General features: G+C 32.4%; 1 protein-coding gene and 1 long non-coding RNA gene across 2 annotated transcripts; one reads left to right on the plus strand and one right to left on the minus strand.

The window, feature by feature from the left end:
* Positions 1-6,746: 6,746 nt before the first annotated feature.
* On the minus strand, positions 6,747-10,472 carry LOC108324607 (potassium transporter 5). Its single transcript, XM_017557548.2, has 8 exons — positions 10,337-10,472; positions 10,006-10,231; positions 9,676-9,927; positions 9,538-9,588; positions 8,379-8,639; positions 8,125-8,292; positions 7,751-8,005; positions 6,747-7,671 (listed from the first exon to the last, which is right to left on the minus strand). Exons 1-8 carry the CDS (start codon positions 10,424-10,426, stop codon positions 6,770-6,772), a joined length of 2,205 nt encoding a protein of 734 aa, XP_017413037.2. The 5' UTR covers positions 10,427-10,472; the 3' UTR covers positions 6,747-6,769.
* A 6,604-nt stretch (positions 10,473-17,076) lies between these two features.
* On the plus strand, positions 17,077-20,226 carry LOC128196024 (uncharacterized). Its single transcript, XR_008248093.1, has 4 exons — positions 17,077-17,494; positions 17,639-17,734; positions 18,049-18,279; positions 19,827-20,226. It is a non-coding gene; the product is annotated as an uncharacterized LOC128196024 (long non-coding RNA).
* The last annotated feature ends 268 nt before the right edge of the window (positions 20,227-20,494 follow it).

Genomic DNA, 20,494 nt, shown 5'->3' on the forward strand with positions numbered 1-20,494 from the left:
AAAGGTAATAAATTTTCTTAATAAAATTAAATTTAATATTTTTGTAAAAATTATTGAATTTAAATAAATAATTAAAAAATTAAATTGTACTAATAATATGAATAAAAAATTTCTATGAAAAATAATTTTATCATGGCAAAAGAAAATAAAGTAGAACTACGTAACTTTATTATTATTATTTAATATTATTATTATTACTATTTTATTGTATTATTATTAATAAAATCAATAAATGAATATTTTAATTTAGTTGAAACTGATTCTTTTTATTGAAATTCAATCTATCATATCCTGCATTTTTTCAAAATAAATATAAGAAGAAGGTGACTTTACAGGGACAAAATTGATTTTTTAAAACAAATATTATTAAATCCTCTCAAATCTCTGTTAGGTAGCATAAAAGAAATAAATCAGCCATCCTACAAATCCCTTCTTTTTCTTTCCTCTTAAATACTTTAAAGTGAACACAAATAAAATCAACAATTCATCTGCACAAATAACTGTCAACAGTAAAATTCCTAGAAGTGAACATGGCCTAAATGTGACAATGATCACATACTAAATGAATATAGACTTGTATCTTTGGTGAGTTGCATGTATAAAATCTTAGGTTTAATAGGTTCGGAGGTCCTTATATTTGTGGATTCGTTTCAATTGGGTCCTCCAATTTTGAAAGTGATCAATTTGGTCCCTAATTTAACAAAATTGAGTCAATAATACCCTTTCCGTTAAATATAATGGACGGCGTTAACTTTTTAAACATGTGGCATGTTGAGGCATCCTTTTATTTGCAGGTGGCACAGTTTTATTTGAAGGATGCTTCAACATACCACATGTTTAAAAAGTTAATGACGTCCATTGCATTTAACGGAAAGGGTATTATTGACTCAATTTTGTTAGATTAGGGACCAAATTGATCACTTTCAAAATTGGAGGACCCAATTGAAACGAACCCACAAATATAGGGACCTCCGAACCTATTAAACCAAAATCTATAAAATGTATTATTAAATAGATTGAAGTAAGTTCTCACTAATTTAACAATCATAAGTAGATGATTAGTTGATGGTTAAGGTAGGTAGCCAATAAATGTGAAAGGTTAGATGTACAAAAGTAGGATTACAATGAAAGTTAGTGCTCTCAAAATGAGTTGTAACCCGCAAGTCAATTTGGCTCACCACAGGTTTGAACCGAGTTAGGTTTGAAAAAAATGTAATTTTTTTATGCGGGCTAGTTTTCAATCTGGCTCACTTAGAACCTGGCTCACTTAGAACCCGGCTCACCCGGGTTGAACTCGTGATGAGTCGGGTTAGCTCACCAACCCACCTAATTTAATTAAATTATTTATTATTTTGTGTTTCAATATGATTAATTAACATTTTTTTATTATATTGTAGATGGTGATAAAGAAAAATATGTTTTAAGAAAGAAAAATATTATAGATTTATCTATTCAAGACTCTAATATTATAAATGGACAAGTGATACAAAAATTATCAATATTAAAAACTTATTTGTTCGCCTTTTGTACATGTTTTTGGATTACACTTGGATTGTATGATACTTTTTTATTTTGAATTGTCTTTGAAATTTAACATTATTTTAGTGTGAAATTTATTTAAATTTAAATTAAAAAAAATTGTAATTTTTTTATTTTAAGAAAAACTTATAATTAAATGAGCCAATGAGCCTATTCGTTTAACCCACCAACCCGTGGTGGGTCGGGCCGGGTTTAAACTTTTTCAGCTCGCTAATAAGTGAGTCGGGTTGAGTTAGCTCACTAAGTGACCAACCCGTGGTGGGTTGGACCGGGTCGAGCCGGGTTACCTGTTTTGACAACTCTAATGAAAGTAGACCACGAGAAAGTTTATTAGTCAATCAAGTGAAAAATTCCTCTATTCCATATGGAATGTTTGAAGTCATCAATGATCTTGTTTCTTGTTAATAGTAGTCACAAAGGAATTCAAACCCTAAGAAAGCTTGAGACAGGATGATCCTAACACATTTATTGTCTTTACAGTTGCTTGATGAATTAGCAAGAATAATGAAAGAAGACAGTAAGTAACAAATGTTAATTAGAAAGGGAAAAAGTCAAGGAAAACAAGATAATAATCAATATGCTACAATCTATTGATGGTACACTGTTCTTTTGCAAATCGAAAGTGAGAAATGTCATGATTCTCAAGCATATTCCAAGGTGTTTTGAGCTTTAGAATAAGAATTCAAGGATACTTTTGTTTAATGTAAGATGGAAGATAAGAGTTGAAATAAATTTCGAAAAGATATAAATACTCCATTTATATACTTGGGAATGGGAAGTACTAATTGTTAAAAATAGGAGATTTTATATCTCAATCCAAGAAAGGTGAATTGGATTTAAACCTTTTTCAAAATCATTTTCAAATCTTTAAAAGAGTTCTTGAATCTTGAAATCAATAACCAAAGATAAATGAATCAACCAAGTAAAGAGAGATGAAAGAAAGATCAAAGCACACAAAGATTTATACTGGTTTAGCTTCTCACAAGCCTACATCCAGTCTTCTTCCAACAACCTGAGTTAGAGGCAATCCACTAAATCAAATTTGAGTTTCAGAATATAATGAAACCCTCAATTGCTATCCTTACCACTCTCAAATCTGAATACAACACAAACAAGAGAGGAAATACTCACTCTCCACCAATACAAGAGATGAAACTCTCAATCTCTAACATGGCTAACCCAACACAAGTGTCACAACACTCAAATGAATGATAAACTAATTAGAACACACTCATATAGTGCAAATGTATCAGTCCAAATTAAATCCAGTCGATCTTGAATGAATTCTTGATTACTTGATCACCAATGAAGCTTGAAATCCTCCAAGAACACTTCTTGAGAAAACCTATACTCAAAACTCAGAGAGCATGTTAGTATATGCCAATTAAAACGTTAAAGAATCAAGTCTTAAGTCTGGTTTATATAGAAAAACCAAATACTATCGCAATTTAATCGATTATGTTAATAACATAATTTATTAAGCTTTTCTTTATGTTTTAATCAATTAGGTACTTATGTAATTAATTATTTAGACATTTATAACTGCTTCTTTTAACTAACCTAACAAATTAAGTTATTTGTATAATGGATTAGACCCTTCTTTCTATTTTAATCGATTATGGAACTTATATAATCGATTATTTAGCCACTTAGCATTATTAGTTATTCATTTGCCTTTCTTAACAAATTATGTTATCTGTATAACAAATTATGCCTTTCTCTCTATTTTAATTGATTATGTAACTAATGTAATCGATTATAACATAGTGCTTTGTCCCTGTTTTGCCTTCTAAGTGTTCTGGCTTAGTCTAACAGATTATATCACTTATGTAATCGATTATTATTACTAGAAACCTAGTTTTTCAATCTGTTTATGTCTATTTCATTAATTAAGAAAGGATTAGTATTCTAGCACTAACATGTTAATGATTTAAAAACTTGTTATGCCATTTTGTTGTGCAAGAAAGATTAAAACTATTTCTAATCATTTAAAACCATTCATCATAAAAAAAAATATATGTAGAGATTGGCTCCCCTATCAACTATCTCCTTATTTTTTTATGATGACCAACATCTTCTATTAACTTTCCCTCTTTGGACATTAGCAAAAAATGGCAGAACAATGTAGTATAATGGAATTCATATGTGCGCAGTACATGGAATGCTTCAGTTAAACATATGATGCTCCCCTATAAAAAATAATAAGTGCACTAATGAATGTTGTGAGCAATGTATGAATAATGCAAAGATCAAGATTACCTCAACACACTATTTTTCCCAAGGTAATTATAACCAGATATGCTGGGAAATTTTATTCAATGCAAACAACAAACATGTTTCTCACATAAGGAAGTCCAATTATGCATTTGAATGTTCTAGATATATCAATTGATAGAAGATGACAGTGCAATGATCTAAACTAGATAAAAAATACATTTTTTAGTGATGAAATGTCATTTCAATCAATCATACTCATAATGAATAAAACTATTACATCTTGTACATGTATCCGAATGCAGAATTTCTTAAACATATGTAATATTGCAATGATATCAACTACTAAAGATTGTAAATCATAAGCATATCAAGCACACTTTTCAATACTCAAATCAAGTATGTTTTTCAAATATAATCATAGGACAAATGTTAGTTATTAATTTTGATACATATCAGCAGAGTTATGCAGCAGAATTAAAAGAGCGTAGCTTGAATCAAAATGATTCTCATATTTCTATTCATAATGAAATTCAATGTGAATTTAAATTTGATGAAACATATAATGTGCATTGTACACAATACAAATATCCAATGAACAATCAGACTCAGAAATTAGATCAGATCTAGCCATTAAATGCACATTTAACCAGAATAGGTCATCTAATTGATTATATTGTTTGCTTGATTAAAAACCTTCATTATTATATAAACAAAGCATATTGATAGCAGAATATGTTTCACTTGGACTTGGACTTGCAGAATCATGTTCTCTATACCATATATTACCAATATTCAATAGTAGGGTATTGTACATCAGTTTATTCTATCAATCACGGATATTGAATGATAAAGAGCATGAAATCATTTTCAATTTCACAGTATCAAGTGCCAAATATCAGGTTAATATCCACAATGAAACGAACTTGGTAGTCTATTGAGCTTGATACTAGCATATTTAGATTTCTAATAATGTGAAGTAAATACAGTGTTAACATAGACCAATTCAATCATATATTCACATTTGGATATAAGGATTCATCAAAATCAACCACAATAGTTTTCAAACATTTAAAGTTCCAATTGTTGACCCTCTAATCAATTATATTAGTTGTTTAACAGATTAAAAATTATGCAGAGTTTGTCTTTTTGAAATATTTTCATGTATGACAGTATTATGATTTTTATTTATCTACCATTATGCAATGCAAAAATGCGTTTCACAATGATGATGCACAACTTAGATCAAGAATGTCTAATTCATTCCTAATTATATAGAGGTTTTGTAAAAATGTTTGTCCATTAATGTAGAGTGTCTATAAATTCAATTTTGCAATCACCCTTTGATATATGATCTCTAATAAAATGATGTATTATTTCTATATGTTTGGTTTTGGAATGCAAAACAGGATTCTTGGTTAAGTTTATTGCACTTGTGTTGTAACATTTTAAAGGAATTTTATCTAGATAAATTCCATAGTCTTCTAATTGGCTTTTAATCCATAAGGATTGAGCACAACAACTCCCAGGTGCTATGTATTCAACTTCTGTGGTGGATAGAGCCACACATGCTTGCTTTTTAGAATGCCATGTGATTAATGAGCATCCAAGCAAATAGCAAGTTCCACTAGTACTTTTTCTGTCTAGTTTGTGTCCACCAAAATTAGAATAACTATTCATTCAAGTTATCTCGAAGGAAACCATGTCTTTGGTGGTTTGAGGCATAAATTCACTTTTAGAGCTCATAGAGGGTGCTTGAGGCTTGTGTGAACATCCTCTTCTTCCTCCTTGTCTCTCATTCTTCTTTCATCTTTCATTTTTTAAGCTTGTTGCTCTACATGAAAATGGAGAGTCAAAGCCATCTTGTTAGGGGTTTTTGTAGTCATTAAACTTTCATGTACTTTGTAAATTCTTTGATTATATATATACCTCTTCCATTAAATGCTAATTTCTTGTTTCTACTCTTAATGTTTGCTTGAAATGGAGATGTGAATAGCTTGATTTATGGATTCTTTAGGTTTTGGAAAGAATTTAGGGAACCCTAGACTTCAAACAAGCAATATAATGGATCTTGTACCTAGGAATGAAGCTTGAGCTATTATTTGTCTTAAAACTTAGATCTTAATGCAGGTTAACTTGTTAAGTGTCCAAGGAATTGGTTCTTAGTGAGAAAACCTAGACTTTTTCACCTAAGATATTAGGATTTGAGTGTTTTAGTTAGTTGACTTTATTGGTTGATGGAGAGGAGACAATTTCGTGTGTGCAGACATTTTCCCTCTTCCGAGTGTCTCTAACTATCAAAATCCATCATTTAATTCTTTGTCAATTTATTTATTGTTTAGTCTAAATGAGTTATTAATCATACAATTATTTAGGATTACACGAGACTCTTAGGAAACGATACTTAGACTTATCATTTTATATTGTTTGAGCGATTCAAGATAAATGTCGATGCCGAGTTGTTAATAAAATGGAGACTAGCGGATGAAGGAAATTTGTTGTTAAAATATATACATGACTCTAGATCTTTAAATAGGAATCATAAAAAAAAGTTAAATGACAAAATTGAGTAAATTGGACTTTGTAATTTCTTTGTTAAATGTTGAAAAATTACAATATTGTATCCTATGAAGTTCATTTGAATTATTTAGTCAAATAGATTAATTAAATATTTAGTTCATATTTAGAAAAGACAAAACATTTCAATTTATAATTTCATTGCAAAGAAAAAAAATTCTTATATTTTAGATGATTATTAATTTTAATGTTTTTATTTAGTTAACTATTTCTTATTTAATAAAATAAGAAAGAAACTAATTACATTTAAAAAAAAAACTTATCTTTTGATGTTGTGATGGAGTAGAATAAGAGAATATTAATATAATAGAAGAATAATTAGGAGGATTCAATAATTTCTCAAATTTATTTATACCATCCATAAACATTTAGAAAGAGAGAATTGACAAGAACATTGAAATCTAAATCTTCTTCCTGGTTCCTTTCTGACTGATCATTGTCAAAGTTCATAAGTCATGCCCACTTTGACCATATGCTTGTGAGGAATATCAAATAGTTTATCACTTTGCCTCAAGTTCTTTTTCAAGAAATTGTAAGCATAGTTTATCAGAATCCTTTTCCTTATGCTGGCTCCTTTGCTAGCAACCACCTCACTCTCACCAATCAAATGAACAACACCTCCTCGCACTGCTTTTTCAATGGCTTCCACCTCTTTTTCAACACCTTCAAACTCACCACTATTCACTATTTCTTCAGTTTTATCTTCAAGTACAACTCTTTCGGATGCCAAAAATCCACCACCTATAAATTCCTTCAGCCTCTTAACCAACAAATTCTCAAAAGCCTCTTCCTCGTTCTGCACATCAGTGTATCCGTATCTGGCCACACATCGAAACACACTGAGTTCTTCATGTTCCACTTGCCTAAACAGAAACCGCTCTTCTGCAGCAACTTTGCTAACAGGCAATGATTTGATCGACACAAACACAACCACAGAGTGTATTGCAGGAATGTTTGTAACATAATGTTCGAAAATTGGTGGAATGCCTTGAACAAGTTCAGAATAAAATATGGCAAGTCCATGCATTCGAGCTAAGTTTTTTCCACTAGTAATCCCCTTAAGCTTCTCTGGAGAAATCTTATGATCCAATTCGTAATAGTACTTCCTCCTGTACACGTCATGCCAAATGCACATGATGCTCATTAGCACCGCAGCAAATGCAAGAGGAAGATACCCTCCTTCTCTGAATTTATATAGCACAGAGCTTAAATAGATAAGCTCAACAGAACCAATGATAAGCACGTAACTGATAACCAAAAGTATTTGAGTCTTCCATATCATGATCATGATTAACACCACCAAAGCAGATGTAAGTGTCATTACGAACACCACAGCTATCCCTGCAACCACAAATTTTGCTTCAGTTTGTGCCCAATTGGATGATTTCTTAAAATTTAAGGTTTCATGAGAGTGACTCACCATAAGCATTGCCTATTTTTGTGGTGCTTTTGAATCCGGCTGTGACTGCAACGCATGCAATCATAAGAATGAAATTGATTTCGGGGATGTAAACTTGTCCTTCGTACTTGGCTGATGTATGAACTATTTTCACGCGAGGGAAACATCCAAGTGAGAGGGATTGTTGGATGATGGAGAAAGTCCCGGAGATCATGGCTTGAGAAGCTATAATGGATGCCATAACAGCAACAATAAACATTGGCCAATATAAAGGATCTGCAAGATATGAAGGCATCATTGATTAGTTGTTATGATACAAATTTGTTTTGTTGTTATCATTTTGGAACAAACAGGATTGACTATGTTTTTGGTTTTTAAAGGTAAAACTGAAGTACGTGGTATGGACTTGTAGAAAGTGTCTGAAACGAGATCGTTGTTTTTGCGAAGAAATGAGGCTTGTCCAGTGTAGGCAAGTAGGAGAGCAGGGTATGTCACAGAGCACATGCTTATTTGTATGGAACGAACTGTGAAATGTCCAACATCAGCAAATAGTGCTTCAGTTCCTGCCAAAAAAGGAAAGAAAAATTCCTATGAACTCTCCAGTGTTACGGCAAATCAAATGTACCTTTTATGCAAAAAACAAATGTACCTGTTATGGCCAGCACAACACCACCAAGAGAAATCCAAGCATCTTTCTTGTTTCTTCTGAAGTAATCTACGATGTATTTTGGATTTATTGCTTTGGCAACTGTTGGATCGTACTTGATGAAATTGAAGAGACCAATGCCTCCAATGAAGGCGAACCACACACAAATAATAGGAGCGAAACTGTAGCCTACTTTATCAGTTCCAAATCTTTGAACCATGAAAAGGCATATCAGGATTGCTATGGATATTCCAACAACCGCATCTATGCACAAAGAAGGAATTTGTATGAATCATTATTATCCAACAACTTTCCCATGCCTTAGAAGTTAAAACCGAACATCATAGGTCATATGTAGCAGTTTCATGATCCTGAATTCCTGATATTAATTTTCAGTTTATATTGTTCTTCTTTGGTTCCATATCAATTACTGACACTGTTTGTCAATCATACAAGTGCTTATGATTCACTATAAATACATATCAAATGGTAACTAATAGTTTGAGAAAAATTAGCTGAAGAGCACATTAATTTTTTTTTATTAAGCCGGTTTAAGTCATTGTTCTGATATGTATGCTTGTGAAAATCATGCATCTCAATATTAGATTATAAAAATTGACAAATGAATTAATGGCCTTCTTTTATTACCATATACCGTATCAATCCAAACGGAAAAAACAATTAAATATATATTTAAGAAATGATACTTTTATATACATAAATTTTCTAAATTCAGTTGACTCTATCATTTCTTATGTTTTATTCTTTTTTTAAATATAAAAATTCACTTTTTAATGATTATTTTACTTTTATAACGTGATTAAATATATGTAACCGTATTATTATTTTTTTAATTTAATGTCTTAGAGCACTTTTGTTCTGTTTGAAGAGATCAGTGTGTAAAAAATATAAAAAAGTTACAAGACCTTCACTATAAAAGATTTTACAGTGTCAGCATATAGAAAATCATCCTTAATCTTACCTTTAAGATAGTTATGAAAGTGAATTAATTTACTCCTCATGAGAATATTTTACTCAATAAATAACAGTGTAATTTTTGACATATATTATTTATTAAAAAATAATTAAGTGAAAGATAAATAAATTACCTCTTAGGTTGAAATAAGGAAAAAATAAAAATAAATAAAGAGTATGAACCTACTCTCTGTTATTGAAGAATGGGCTTCCTTGATCCCTCCAACAGCAGATAAAACTGTAAACCAAATGAATCAATTAACTAAAAAAATAAAAAGGAAAGAGGTTGCATGACAGAAACAGAAACAGAAATGAAATTAATAACCGGAAATGCAAGGAGTGAGAACACCATCCCCAATGACCATTGAAGTGCCAAGCATGGTAACTAGCAAGAGGAAGAGCTTGGCAAAGGAACTGTTCTCAAGCTTAGACTTAAGCCTTGAAGCCATCTTTATACGGTTGTTCTTTGGCAATTCCAACTTATAATTAGATACTTCTGTATCTTCAACTTGTTGATTTGGAGTCATTCCCACTTTCGCATATCGACATATCAGAGAGTATAAAGCGAAAGTCCCTCCTAAAATATTAATTATATATACTTCATTATATTACTACATGCAAGAAAAACTTTTGAATATGGTGCCTACGTACGTACCATCGCCGTTATCATTGGCCTTTAAGACGATGAATACGTACTTAACAAGAGGAATGAGAGTGATGGTATATAAGATCAAAGAAAGAACACCCAATATGTCATCGTTGTTCTTTATTCCATCCACGAAGGTACTTGCATACACATACAACGGTGAAGTACCTATGTCGCCGTAAACAATTCCGATGCTTTGAAACGCTAGCTGCATAATCACTGACATCGATGGCCCCTTTTATGAACATCGAATATTGCGATTAAAATGAGTGATCGACAACGTAAATACATGTTACGAAAGATGGAAATGAAAGGGAAAATGGTATATAAATGTGCGTACTCTACAAAGAGAGGATTTGGAGAATCTGCGTGATTCCATGTCGAGAGAATCATTTCTTCGCAATTTTTGCCATGAAAGCTTCTTCCCCATGAAAGCAGAAAGATCATCAGAAACTTGTTCAATATGATGCTTCTGCTTTGTATTTCCATGGTTTCCATTGTTCTCCATACCCTCTACCACTACTTCAGAAGACATGTTGATGCTTTCGCTTGCTAAATGAACGTTCTATAATCAGAATATTATCGTCGCTCAAATTAGACATGCATTTATCGTAAGTGTATTCATGACAAGATCAAACATAGTGTTCCCCGACCAGAGGACAAGAACTCTTGAAGGATGTTATGTATACAAGGATTGTTTAAATAAACATCTCTATATTCGTATGAAACATATAAATTATATGAATGTTATTGTAACGACGATCTTAGTATTTGGTTGAATTTCATAGAAATCGATTAATAATTGAAATCGTTGAATGTTGACCATTCAGTTCACATCTCACTCGTGTTATTTTATTACTTTCATATTAAAATCAATTATTATATATTTCATTAACATTAATTATTGTCAAAATTTGAAATATCTACACTTTTAATAGGGGCGATTTTTTTTTCTTTTTGAGTTCACAATTATTTTTTTATTTATTAATTAACTCTTTTTCTAAAATTAAAATATTATTATGTTTTACTTTTTATAATGACCATTTATTTAAATTTAATTATTTTTTAAATTAAAATAATGCTTTTAGCATTTTAATCTTTAAAGAATTTTTTATTTATATTTAACAATTTTTTAAAATTAAATTAATTAAGTATAATAGAAAAAGAGAACGTAACGTACTTATTTCCACTAATATAATATTCTTTTAAAAGTTTCATTATGTTTTTTTATGAATAGTTTAAACGTTAATTATTTGAAGTTATATATTTTGTGTGTGTGTGTAGTAAATAGAAATTGATACCTTTTTTATGTTTACTTGTTTTTTTTTTTCTTTTACCAGTGAGATGCATCAACTATTTGTTTGCTTAAAATACAAATAAATAGTTAGTTAAGTTTATATTTATTAGACGTAGATAATACAATAAAAAATACAAATAAATGTCTTTTTGAAATGTATTGTAAGTCAGCATTTGTATAGAAACACTAACAAAATTGAAAATATAAAAGATGGATTTTAGAAGTAACAAAAATGCATTTAACGGTATCCGTGTTTCTCCGATCATGGGAAAGTTTTTTGTTACTATGTATGGTGTGTCTGCATAATCTGAATCTTTATGACGGTTCAGATGAGTACGTACGTCAAAGTAAACACCTGCACCACTTCGGTATTAATGTTAATGATGTACCTTTTTTTGTTCTTTGATCAAGGCAATAAATAATAAGAATAATATCGCATTTTGGAACTAAAGAGGGTAATTACTTTGAAGCTTATTGAGGAGGTAGTTTTGTCAGCATTCACAGATTCTGCGTGTTGCGGTTGCTTTCCTTTCTCTGCATTGGCATAAGGATGAGAATATTCTAATTATGCGCGTCAAATTTTACGTAGCCAAACACTTCCACTTCAAATTTATCTATTTTCATTAATTCATGTGCAAATGAATCTTGTAATTATTCGATTCAACTTTCCTGACCGGCCATCAAAACTTTCAGCTTTCATAATTAATTTTTCTTTCATTGATTGTGACAATATTGTCAATTTTCTCCTAATGCTTTAAATATAGTTTGAGTAATGACAGAGTAACACATGGTATATATTTGTTATTTTGATTACATGATGTTTTTGGCAATAAATTAATTTTAGTTAAATGATATGTCATTTTTTATTCGTAGTATATATTATTGTTGTGTTTGGATTTACATGTATTGCGAATTGAGAAAAGTAGGTGGAAAAAGGACGCTCTTTATGTTTGGATAGAGTTTGACTTGCTAGGTGAAAAAAAAAAATTGATGCTAAATAAATTTTTATATTTATTTCATTTTTTTTTATTTTTTTAAAAGTATAAAGTTTTAATTATGTATTATATGAAATATATTGGTCAGCATTATAATGAGAATCAACTTAATGATAGGAGTAACCGATCGGTTGAAGCAGCCATTTTAGGTAATTAAAGACTAATAATTAATAGTGTAACGGTCATTTATGGGCAGTTAGCAGGAATATTAGTAGGCATTGATGGTTTGATTGTCGTATCAAATATGAATATACCACATTAATGGTTTAATTGTCGTACCAAATATGAATATACGACATTAATGATTTCTTTGTAGTACCAAATATGAATATACGACATTAATGGTTTGATTGTCATATGAAATATGAATATACAATATTAATGATTAACTAATGGGCTTGATTGCTATAAGTCCTATAAATATACTATTAATGTTCAGATAAAGATACCTTTTTTTCTATCTTAATAATAGAGACCTCTTTATGAAACATAACTTGAGCGTCAGAGTGTCTTCTACAGGTCAATCATCGATTGGTGTGGATTGCATTCTTGAAGAGGATTGGACGATCGGAGCAGAGCAGAGCAAGGAAGGACGACTGACCCTTGGACCTTTTCAACCGAAACATTTTGGCGCCTACTATGGGGCAGAACGACATCCCCATGAAACCACAAGAAACTAGATGAGAGTTCGGCCTCGACATCACTACTTCGGATCAGTACCAGGAACTTTCAGGTAAACAAATACCCATTGAAATTTAAGCTACACATGCATACCAATATGTATACGTTAATGTATTCTTACTTTTGGCTTGCAAAGCGAAAGTTGCACACATGGGTCATCATCTCCACGTGAGATTCCATCAACAAGACACGTGTCAGAGGTTCCCTCAGTTTTTGCGGAGAAACCATTGGAAAGATAACCATAAGGGATAACCATCAGAGAGGTATGAGGCAAAAAATTAAATGCAGCCACTTTCTTCTTAAACTTTAATAAAAAGTGAAGGAATTTTCGTTATAAATATAGATTATAAATTATAAAATATTGAAACATTTACTTTATTTTGTTTAATGCATATTTTTGTGAGTGAAAATATCTTGCACAGGAAGGTTCAATCCCTTCCCACTCGGTCAGTTGGACCACCTACGTTTAGCCTTGTCAAGTTCCAATGACTTTTCATTATAAAAATAGATTATAAAATATTGGAGCATTTACTCTATTTTGTTTAACACATATTTTGTTGAGTGAAAATATCTTGCACACGAAGGTTCAATCCCTTCTTGCTTGGTCAGTTGGACCACCTACATTCAGCCTTGTTAGGTTCCCGAGCAATGCCTATTTATATTATCATAGTCAATATCATCATCTATTTTGCAGGTCACAAGGCAGTAAAACACCTACAGCTCATCCGTGACACTTCCTAATGTGGATTCCCCATTATAGTCTTCAAATGTGCAATCGAAGACCGAGCGGTCTCGCTTGCACGATCATCTGGCTTCATAACCTAAACTTTTTTTTTATATATTAATTTGATTGGCTACATTTTTCTAACCATTCAAATTCAAATTGTCTTAAGTACAAATGACAGGACCCTACATACAGACAGACTACTTGGCCAACCTGTTGGAGCTTACAGCTCAGTGAGGAATGGTTCTTAGTGAACTCTCACCTGAGCCTCCTCGACCTAGGGAACGATTCCAAAGTGAACTCCTAGAGTTCGCTGCTCGGTGAGGAACGATTCCAAAGTGAACTCTCACCTGAGCTTCCTCGACCTAGAGAACGATTCCAAAGTGAACTTGATGGAAGAATGATTTGGCTGATTCGGGTGAGGAACAAACCAACCAAACTCTCCTATGATCTGGACCATAGAAGCACGCAACAATAGAAAAGGTGCTTGGGCAACGCAACGCAACAATGGAAGCCACTCTCAAGAGGTGTTCGGTGGCTGGATTGAAGGAGACGTAATGAGTCAGTGATGAAGATAAGTTTGAGGCAGAGGAGGATTGAATCAAACAGTGATTCGGTGAAGAAAACTGATGAAGCGGTGATGGAGAAAATGTAATGAAGGTAGAGATTTGGGTGTTGAAATGTGATGCGGATGGGTGGAGAAATGCTAGGAATGGAAGCCTAGCTAGGGAGAGAGGTTAGAGGAAACTTTCAAGCTCTCTCTCGGTGACCTTCAACAAGAAGAAAGTTTTGGACAGAATCAACAGAAAACAATTCTTCATTCAAATCAAAGGTAAAGGTTACAAGCAATGAAGCAAGCTATTTAAAGGAGAAACAAAGCTCTTGGTTCACGCCTACACTTAGCTAACGTTAACTATTTTGTAATAGAGCAAGGGCCAGTTGTGCAAGGATGAAGAAACGTGAGTGGCTACGTGGCCAACAAGCAAAAAACTGGTGAAGAAACGTGAGCAGCAACTGGTGGATTTGTTAACGCTGGCGCAAGCCCTCGTCCATTGAGCGCTAGGCTTTCTTCAACTTCAACCAAGCTGCTGGTTGGAATGTGTCTATTATGGGCTTCCAAAGCAGCTTGCTGGACAACTAGACAGTGCCTTTATGCATCCAAGTGAAGATTCCAACATTCCTCCAAGTGAAGATTTGGCTTGCTTCTCCATTCTTGATGTTTCCTTGCTTCTTGATTTAATCAAGCTTCTTGGCTAGTTGATCCATGCTTTCCTAGCCTACAAAACAACATACAAACATAGTGAAGATAATTCTTCTAAGACTTAGAGAAAGAAAATCAAGAAAGAGCCTTTAAAAGTCCTTCTTCACTTCCCTTTCTTAGCCTTAGCTTTAGTTGGTACTCCTTTGAATGAAATTCCCTAAATGGGTTTCCATCATACCCTCCCTCTTGAAAAACGATTTGTCCTCAAATCGGGAAGATATAAAGAAGCACAACTTTGGTTTATAACTTTCCTCCTGGATCAAAAATATATCTACAATAAGCATCAAATATATCTCCAATTAGTATCAATCCAAGAAAGAAGTTTTTAATGGAAGTAACTTTAGAATAAGGACTTTCTATATTTTGTTTTATAGTTTTAAGAGAATTGGAAAGTCCTAATTCACAAGTCACTTTTCTTTTATCTTGAGTTTCTTGTATCCTTAAGGGTAACAATAACTCAAGATTTAAATTGCCATATTTTGAAAAGGGTAGTATAATAGGAAATGGTATGGCAATTTGTTTAAGGAAGAAGTTAACATTTAAAGACTTAAAATTGAATAGGAAAGAATTAAGGAATTGGGAACCTTCCCTTTTGGGTTCCAAGATGTTTGGCGAAGTTGAATTTGCCATCAGTAGCAATGTCTCCTTTTCTCTCTCTTTCTCTTCCTCTTCTTTTTTCTCTTTTCTCTTTTTCTTCTTTCTCTCTCTTCTCTTCCTCTTCTTTTCTCTCTTGTTCTCTTCTTTCTTCCTCTTCTTTTCTCACAATCTCTCTTTCTCTTTTCTTATCCATAAGCTCCTTAAGTCTGGCCCCAAACTCAATTTCTCTACGAATAAAACCACGATCATTTAAACTCTTAAGAAATATTTTTCCTTCTTCAATGCTATCTTTCATTAGTTTTAGGTTTCTTTTAATGGTTGGAGGCACAAACTTCCTTCTCATGCAAGCCTTTAATTCATACCAATCACGAATGGAGGACTTTCTACCTTTCCTAACATGATATTGTCTTTCATCCCACCACTCACTTGCATGCTCTTCTAGCTTAGAGAGATATATTCTAAGAACATATGATTCACTCTCTCTATAAAACAAAGAATGTATTTTATCAATTTCTTGTTCCCAAGGGTATGTTAATGCACCTATGTCCTAACCAAAGAATGAAAGATTCCTAGCTTGATTAAACATTTCATCACAATTATATATCCTATATGACCTATATGAACTATAACAAGACATCTTTTAATTTCAAAAAAGTGGATTCTTAGTTTGAAAAGGGTTAAGATTTTACCAAGAGACAATTCCCAAGTAAGAGAGGTGAGCCAAAGGCCGCTTAAATACCAAGTCTTTCCTAGCCAGAATGTCTAAGGTTACTTACTTGACCATTTTCAAAGTAAGATTCATTATTGAGTTTAAAAATGGACTCAAACAATCGAAATGAAAGATAAAACACATAGATTTCTAATTTTCGGACTTCTATACAAAAGCCTAGAGCGTGGAAATAAAACAAAAGAAAACCTAGGTGAGGCTTGTAGCTTTGGCTAACAAGACACACTCACCGTCTATTATCAAAGCAAGCAAAGAAAATTGCCAAGATTGGAGAGAGCACCAAGGACTCTTCCAAACACACTTGGTCTTAATGGCTTTTTAAAAGAAAACAAATGAAAACTAAAATGGAAACAAATTACAAGTTCAAAATTCAAATAGAATCAGGCTAAACTACTCTACTGCTCCATGTATGTACTGAATTGAAACTTGTTTCAGCTGCTCCCTTGGTTGCATTGCTTTAAATTCTCCTTTGTCTTACCCACTAGTGGAAAAATAGTATATTATGACTAACCTATTATAACTGGTAAAAATAATCCATCATAATAGGTTGATCGGTGGCAAACTTATAATAAAAGTTAAACATATTATAACGTAATTTTGTAAATCAGTTATAATATGAAACGCGGTGGCAAACTTGTAAATAAGTTTAAAACATATTATAACGTAGTTATGAAAACCAGTCATAATATAAAATGCGGTGACAAATTTGTAAATAAGTTTAAATCTTATTATTACAGAGTTATGGACACCTTAAATCTTTTTTAATGTATTATAACTTATTTTTAGAAACCAGTTGTAATATCCCAATCTGATTTTCACTTTTTCCCCCTAATTTCTCTTCCCTCTCTTCCTCGCTTTCGTTCCCCGTAATACACCACTACCATTCTTCCTCTCTTCTTCACTCTACATCATCCGCTGTTCACTCAACCATTCACTCAACCATTCACTCTCCATCAGTCGTTCATTCGCTGCCTTACGAGAGCGTTTCTCTCGTCTCCATTATCGAAAGGCTCTCGTTGCCTCTCCATCATCGAAGGCTCTTGCTGCCTCTCCATCATCGAAGGCTCTTGCTGCCTCTCCATCATCGAAGGCTCTTGCTGCCTCTCCATCATCGAAGGCTCTTGCTGCCTCTCCATCATCGAAGGCTCTTGCTGCCTCTCCATCATCGAAGGCTCTTGCTGCCTCTCCATCATCTCGTTGAACCACAGTTCAAGCAGTAAGCACTCTCCTTTACCTCTCAGCCTTTTCACCTACATCTTTCACCCTCAACTGCTAGGGTTTCTTCGAATCTTCATCTTCTCACCTTTTTACCAATTGTTTTGACTTTTCCTACATTTTTCATTGAAATCGGTTCCCTCAGTGTTTGTCTAGGTAGGCTTTGAGATGATTGATGCAATTGCTGAGTCGTAGGGGATTCCTATGAACACTGCCCATTCCAAAGCCATTTTCGGAAAAGGTTTGCTTGTTCCCTTTCTTAGATATTTCTATTTTCTATTTCTCTCTCTATGTTTATTGTATTCATGAATTAGTAAGGAAACAGGATGTGCTGATTTTTTTCTCTCTGTTAACCATTTGAGATTTAACTTTAGCTTGTCACTTGCCACTCTCAAAAATTTATTGACCACGAGTTCCTTTAATCGCTTAAGCTTATAGTCTACTTTGAAGGGTAGCTTTTCTAATATGCACATTGAAATTTACTCTTATTGGTTGGAATTTTTGTGAAGTTATATGTACTATTGAAAGTATTTAAGTTTAATATTACAACCACAGGGATAGGAAAATCTCGAAATTGACAATGACTGCTAAAGGAATACCAGTATTTTCGGCAGTTTAAGCTCTGACAGAGTGGATGGTGTTTAGCTCCCTTAGATTCTTGGGAGGCTTTGCAGCTGCCCTGATTGATGATCCTCTGTGGGTCATGAACACTGTCCCTATTGAGGCCGAGTTCAACACCCTCGGTGTCATATATGAACGTGGATTGATTGGAACCTACCAAAACTGGTATGCCTTTCTTCCATAATAGTAAATTAGTAGAGGGACTCATTCTAGGAAAAGTAGAACATAGTTGGGGTAGAAAGTAGCTTTCTCATTGACTAATTAGATTAGAAGCATATCTCACTTTAGCTTAATTTCTGTTCATCACTGCTAAATGCTTAAACACAACTCAAGTGGTACCAACTTTTGTCCTTTACCATAGACAGGGCACTGTTATACAGATACACTTGTTTAGCTCCCTTAGTTTCTTCTCATTTGAATATTGGGTGTTTAGAAGAGCTTATACTGAGCAAGTGGCACCAAAAAGAATTAATGTTATTTACAAATCCTTGGTGATAGAATGTATATTATTCCGTGTGTAGAAAGTGAAGAATATCATCATATATATGTATACTCGTGTTGATTATAGATGTGAGGATAAGGAAATAAGGGAAATAAAAGCGCGTCCACAAGATTCTGCAGATAATATATGCCAAACAAACCCTTCTGGGACTTTCTTTCTGTCCTCAAAGCTGATATTAATTTCTGCTTTTTTTGTAAGATCCATTCACGAGGTGTTGCGTCAAAGAATTCATTAGATGCCATCGTGTTTCTTAACATTAAATTCTATGGAAGCACTTTTATTTATAACAAACACCAAACTTCATTGATAATTCATATATGTATATATCATATGGGTTCTATTAAAGCAAGTCATTGTAGTTTGAAACACTTGGAGCACAGGTAGACTAAAACTTGTCACTTTCTTTTATTCCCCTTTCAACCCATTTCCTGTCCCGAAAATATATATGCAAGTTTTATATGCTTTCTTATTGAATCTGTATTTAATCTTATATATAAAGTTGCTTTGACTTCATGTTTGAATCCTGTTATTGAATTCTTTGAAAAAAGACATTGATGATTTATGGTCTCAACGTTTTGAGGACATAAATTTTTCTTAAGAAATTTTCTTTTGTTGTAACTTAGTGATTTTAAGGAATTGGATTTAGTTGGTCAATTTCTTATGAATTTCACCACTTTAATGCATTACACATTTTTGCTCATGCATTACAGAACCTATCAAAACATAACCATTAATTAAGATATTTGTAAGTGTCATGGTTTGGAATACTCATTAATCTACTCATCCCAATAGCTCCAGCAGGAACAGATATTTCTGACTATCTGTCATATTTTTCTTCAATTTTATAGGAAACAGAGTGAGTCAAATTTTAAAAATTAATTAAATTAATATATGTTTTATATTATTATTTGGAAAGTTATACATTATCATTATTTTTATATATTACGTATCTTATCAAGAAAGTGTTCTTAATAAAGTTGCTTACTACAAACACAACATGTTTCAGAATCTGACTATTACTTACCTCAGAGGCCTCGAGGCCTCAAAACTTTACACTTTTGGTGCATGAATTATATCATTTTTATAATATTGGTAATAGTTTGCGTCTATGGAGTATTCAATGTGCCACTTTTTCTGCTTCAATTGACCACTTTAATTGTTGTTTTGGTGTATTCAATTAAATTTCATTTTCAATTTTTTGTTAAAACAGGTTTATGGCTGATCCATCTACACCTACACGACCACAAAGTGAGGACCAAAGTCAATCGTCTACCCAACCCAAGTGTAGACGAGCGACTAGGCTAAAAGACTTGACTGTTAGTCGTAATGTTGATCAGAAATTGCCCATTCAATTTGATATGAGTACAGGAAAAGTTATTGGAGACAACCGTGCAAGATTCACTAGCTTTGTGGCCTTACTTGGTAGAAGTATTGTTAGTATTCTTACTTGGTAGAAACTTGGCTACACTTAAATAGTATATGTACATTAATGTAATATTTGGATTTAATATATAGTTTCATGTATAAATGATGTATTAAATATTAGACTATTTAACTTTTGAAATGAATTCTATTTTGTTAGTTTCAATAAATTTGTTTATTTAAAGCTATATTTATTATAAATGGATTGGATGAGATGATAATACAGGAATATTATTATAATTTCATTGGATGGTCAAATGTAATAATCAATTTTTTTTTAAAAAAACATTTATTATAACGTACTAAGCAATGTATGATATGGTACGTTGATCACATATTATAACGTACAATAATATGTACGTAATAATATATAACATATTATAACGTACAAAATCTTCTACGTTATAATATCTTCCACTTATTACAACGGACAAACGAAAGATTTGTTATAATAAA

This window comes from Vigna angularis, chromosome 3 (genome assembly GCF_016808095.1).
Source record: "Vigna angularis cultivar LongXiaoDou No.4 chromosome 3, ASM1680809v1, whole genome shotgun sequence".
NCBI classification, from domain to species: Eukaryota; Viridiplantae; Streptophyta; class Magnoliopsida; order Fabales; family Fabaceae; genus Vigna; species Vigna angularis.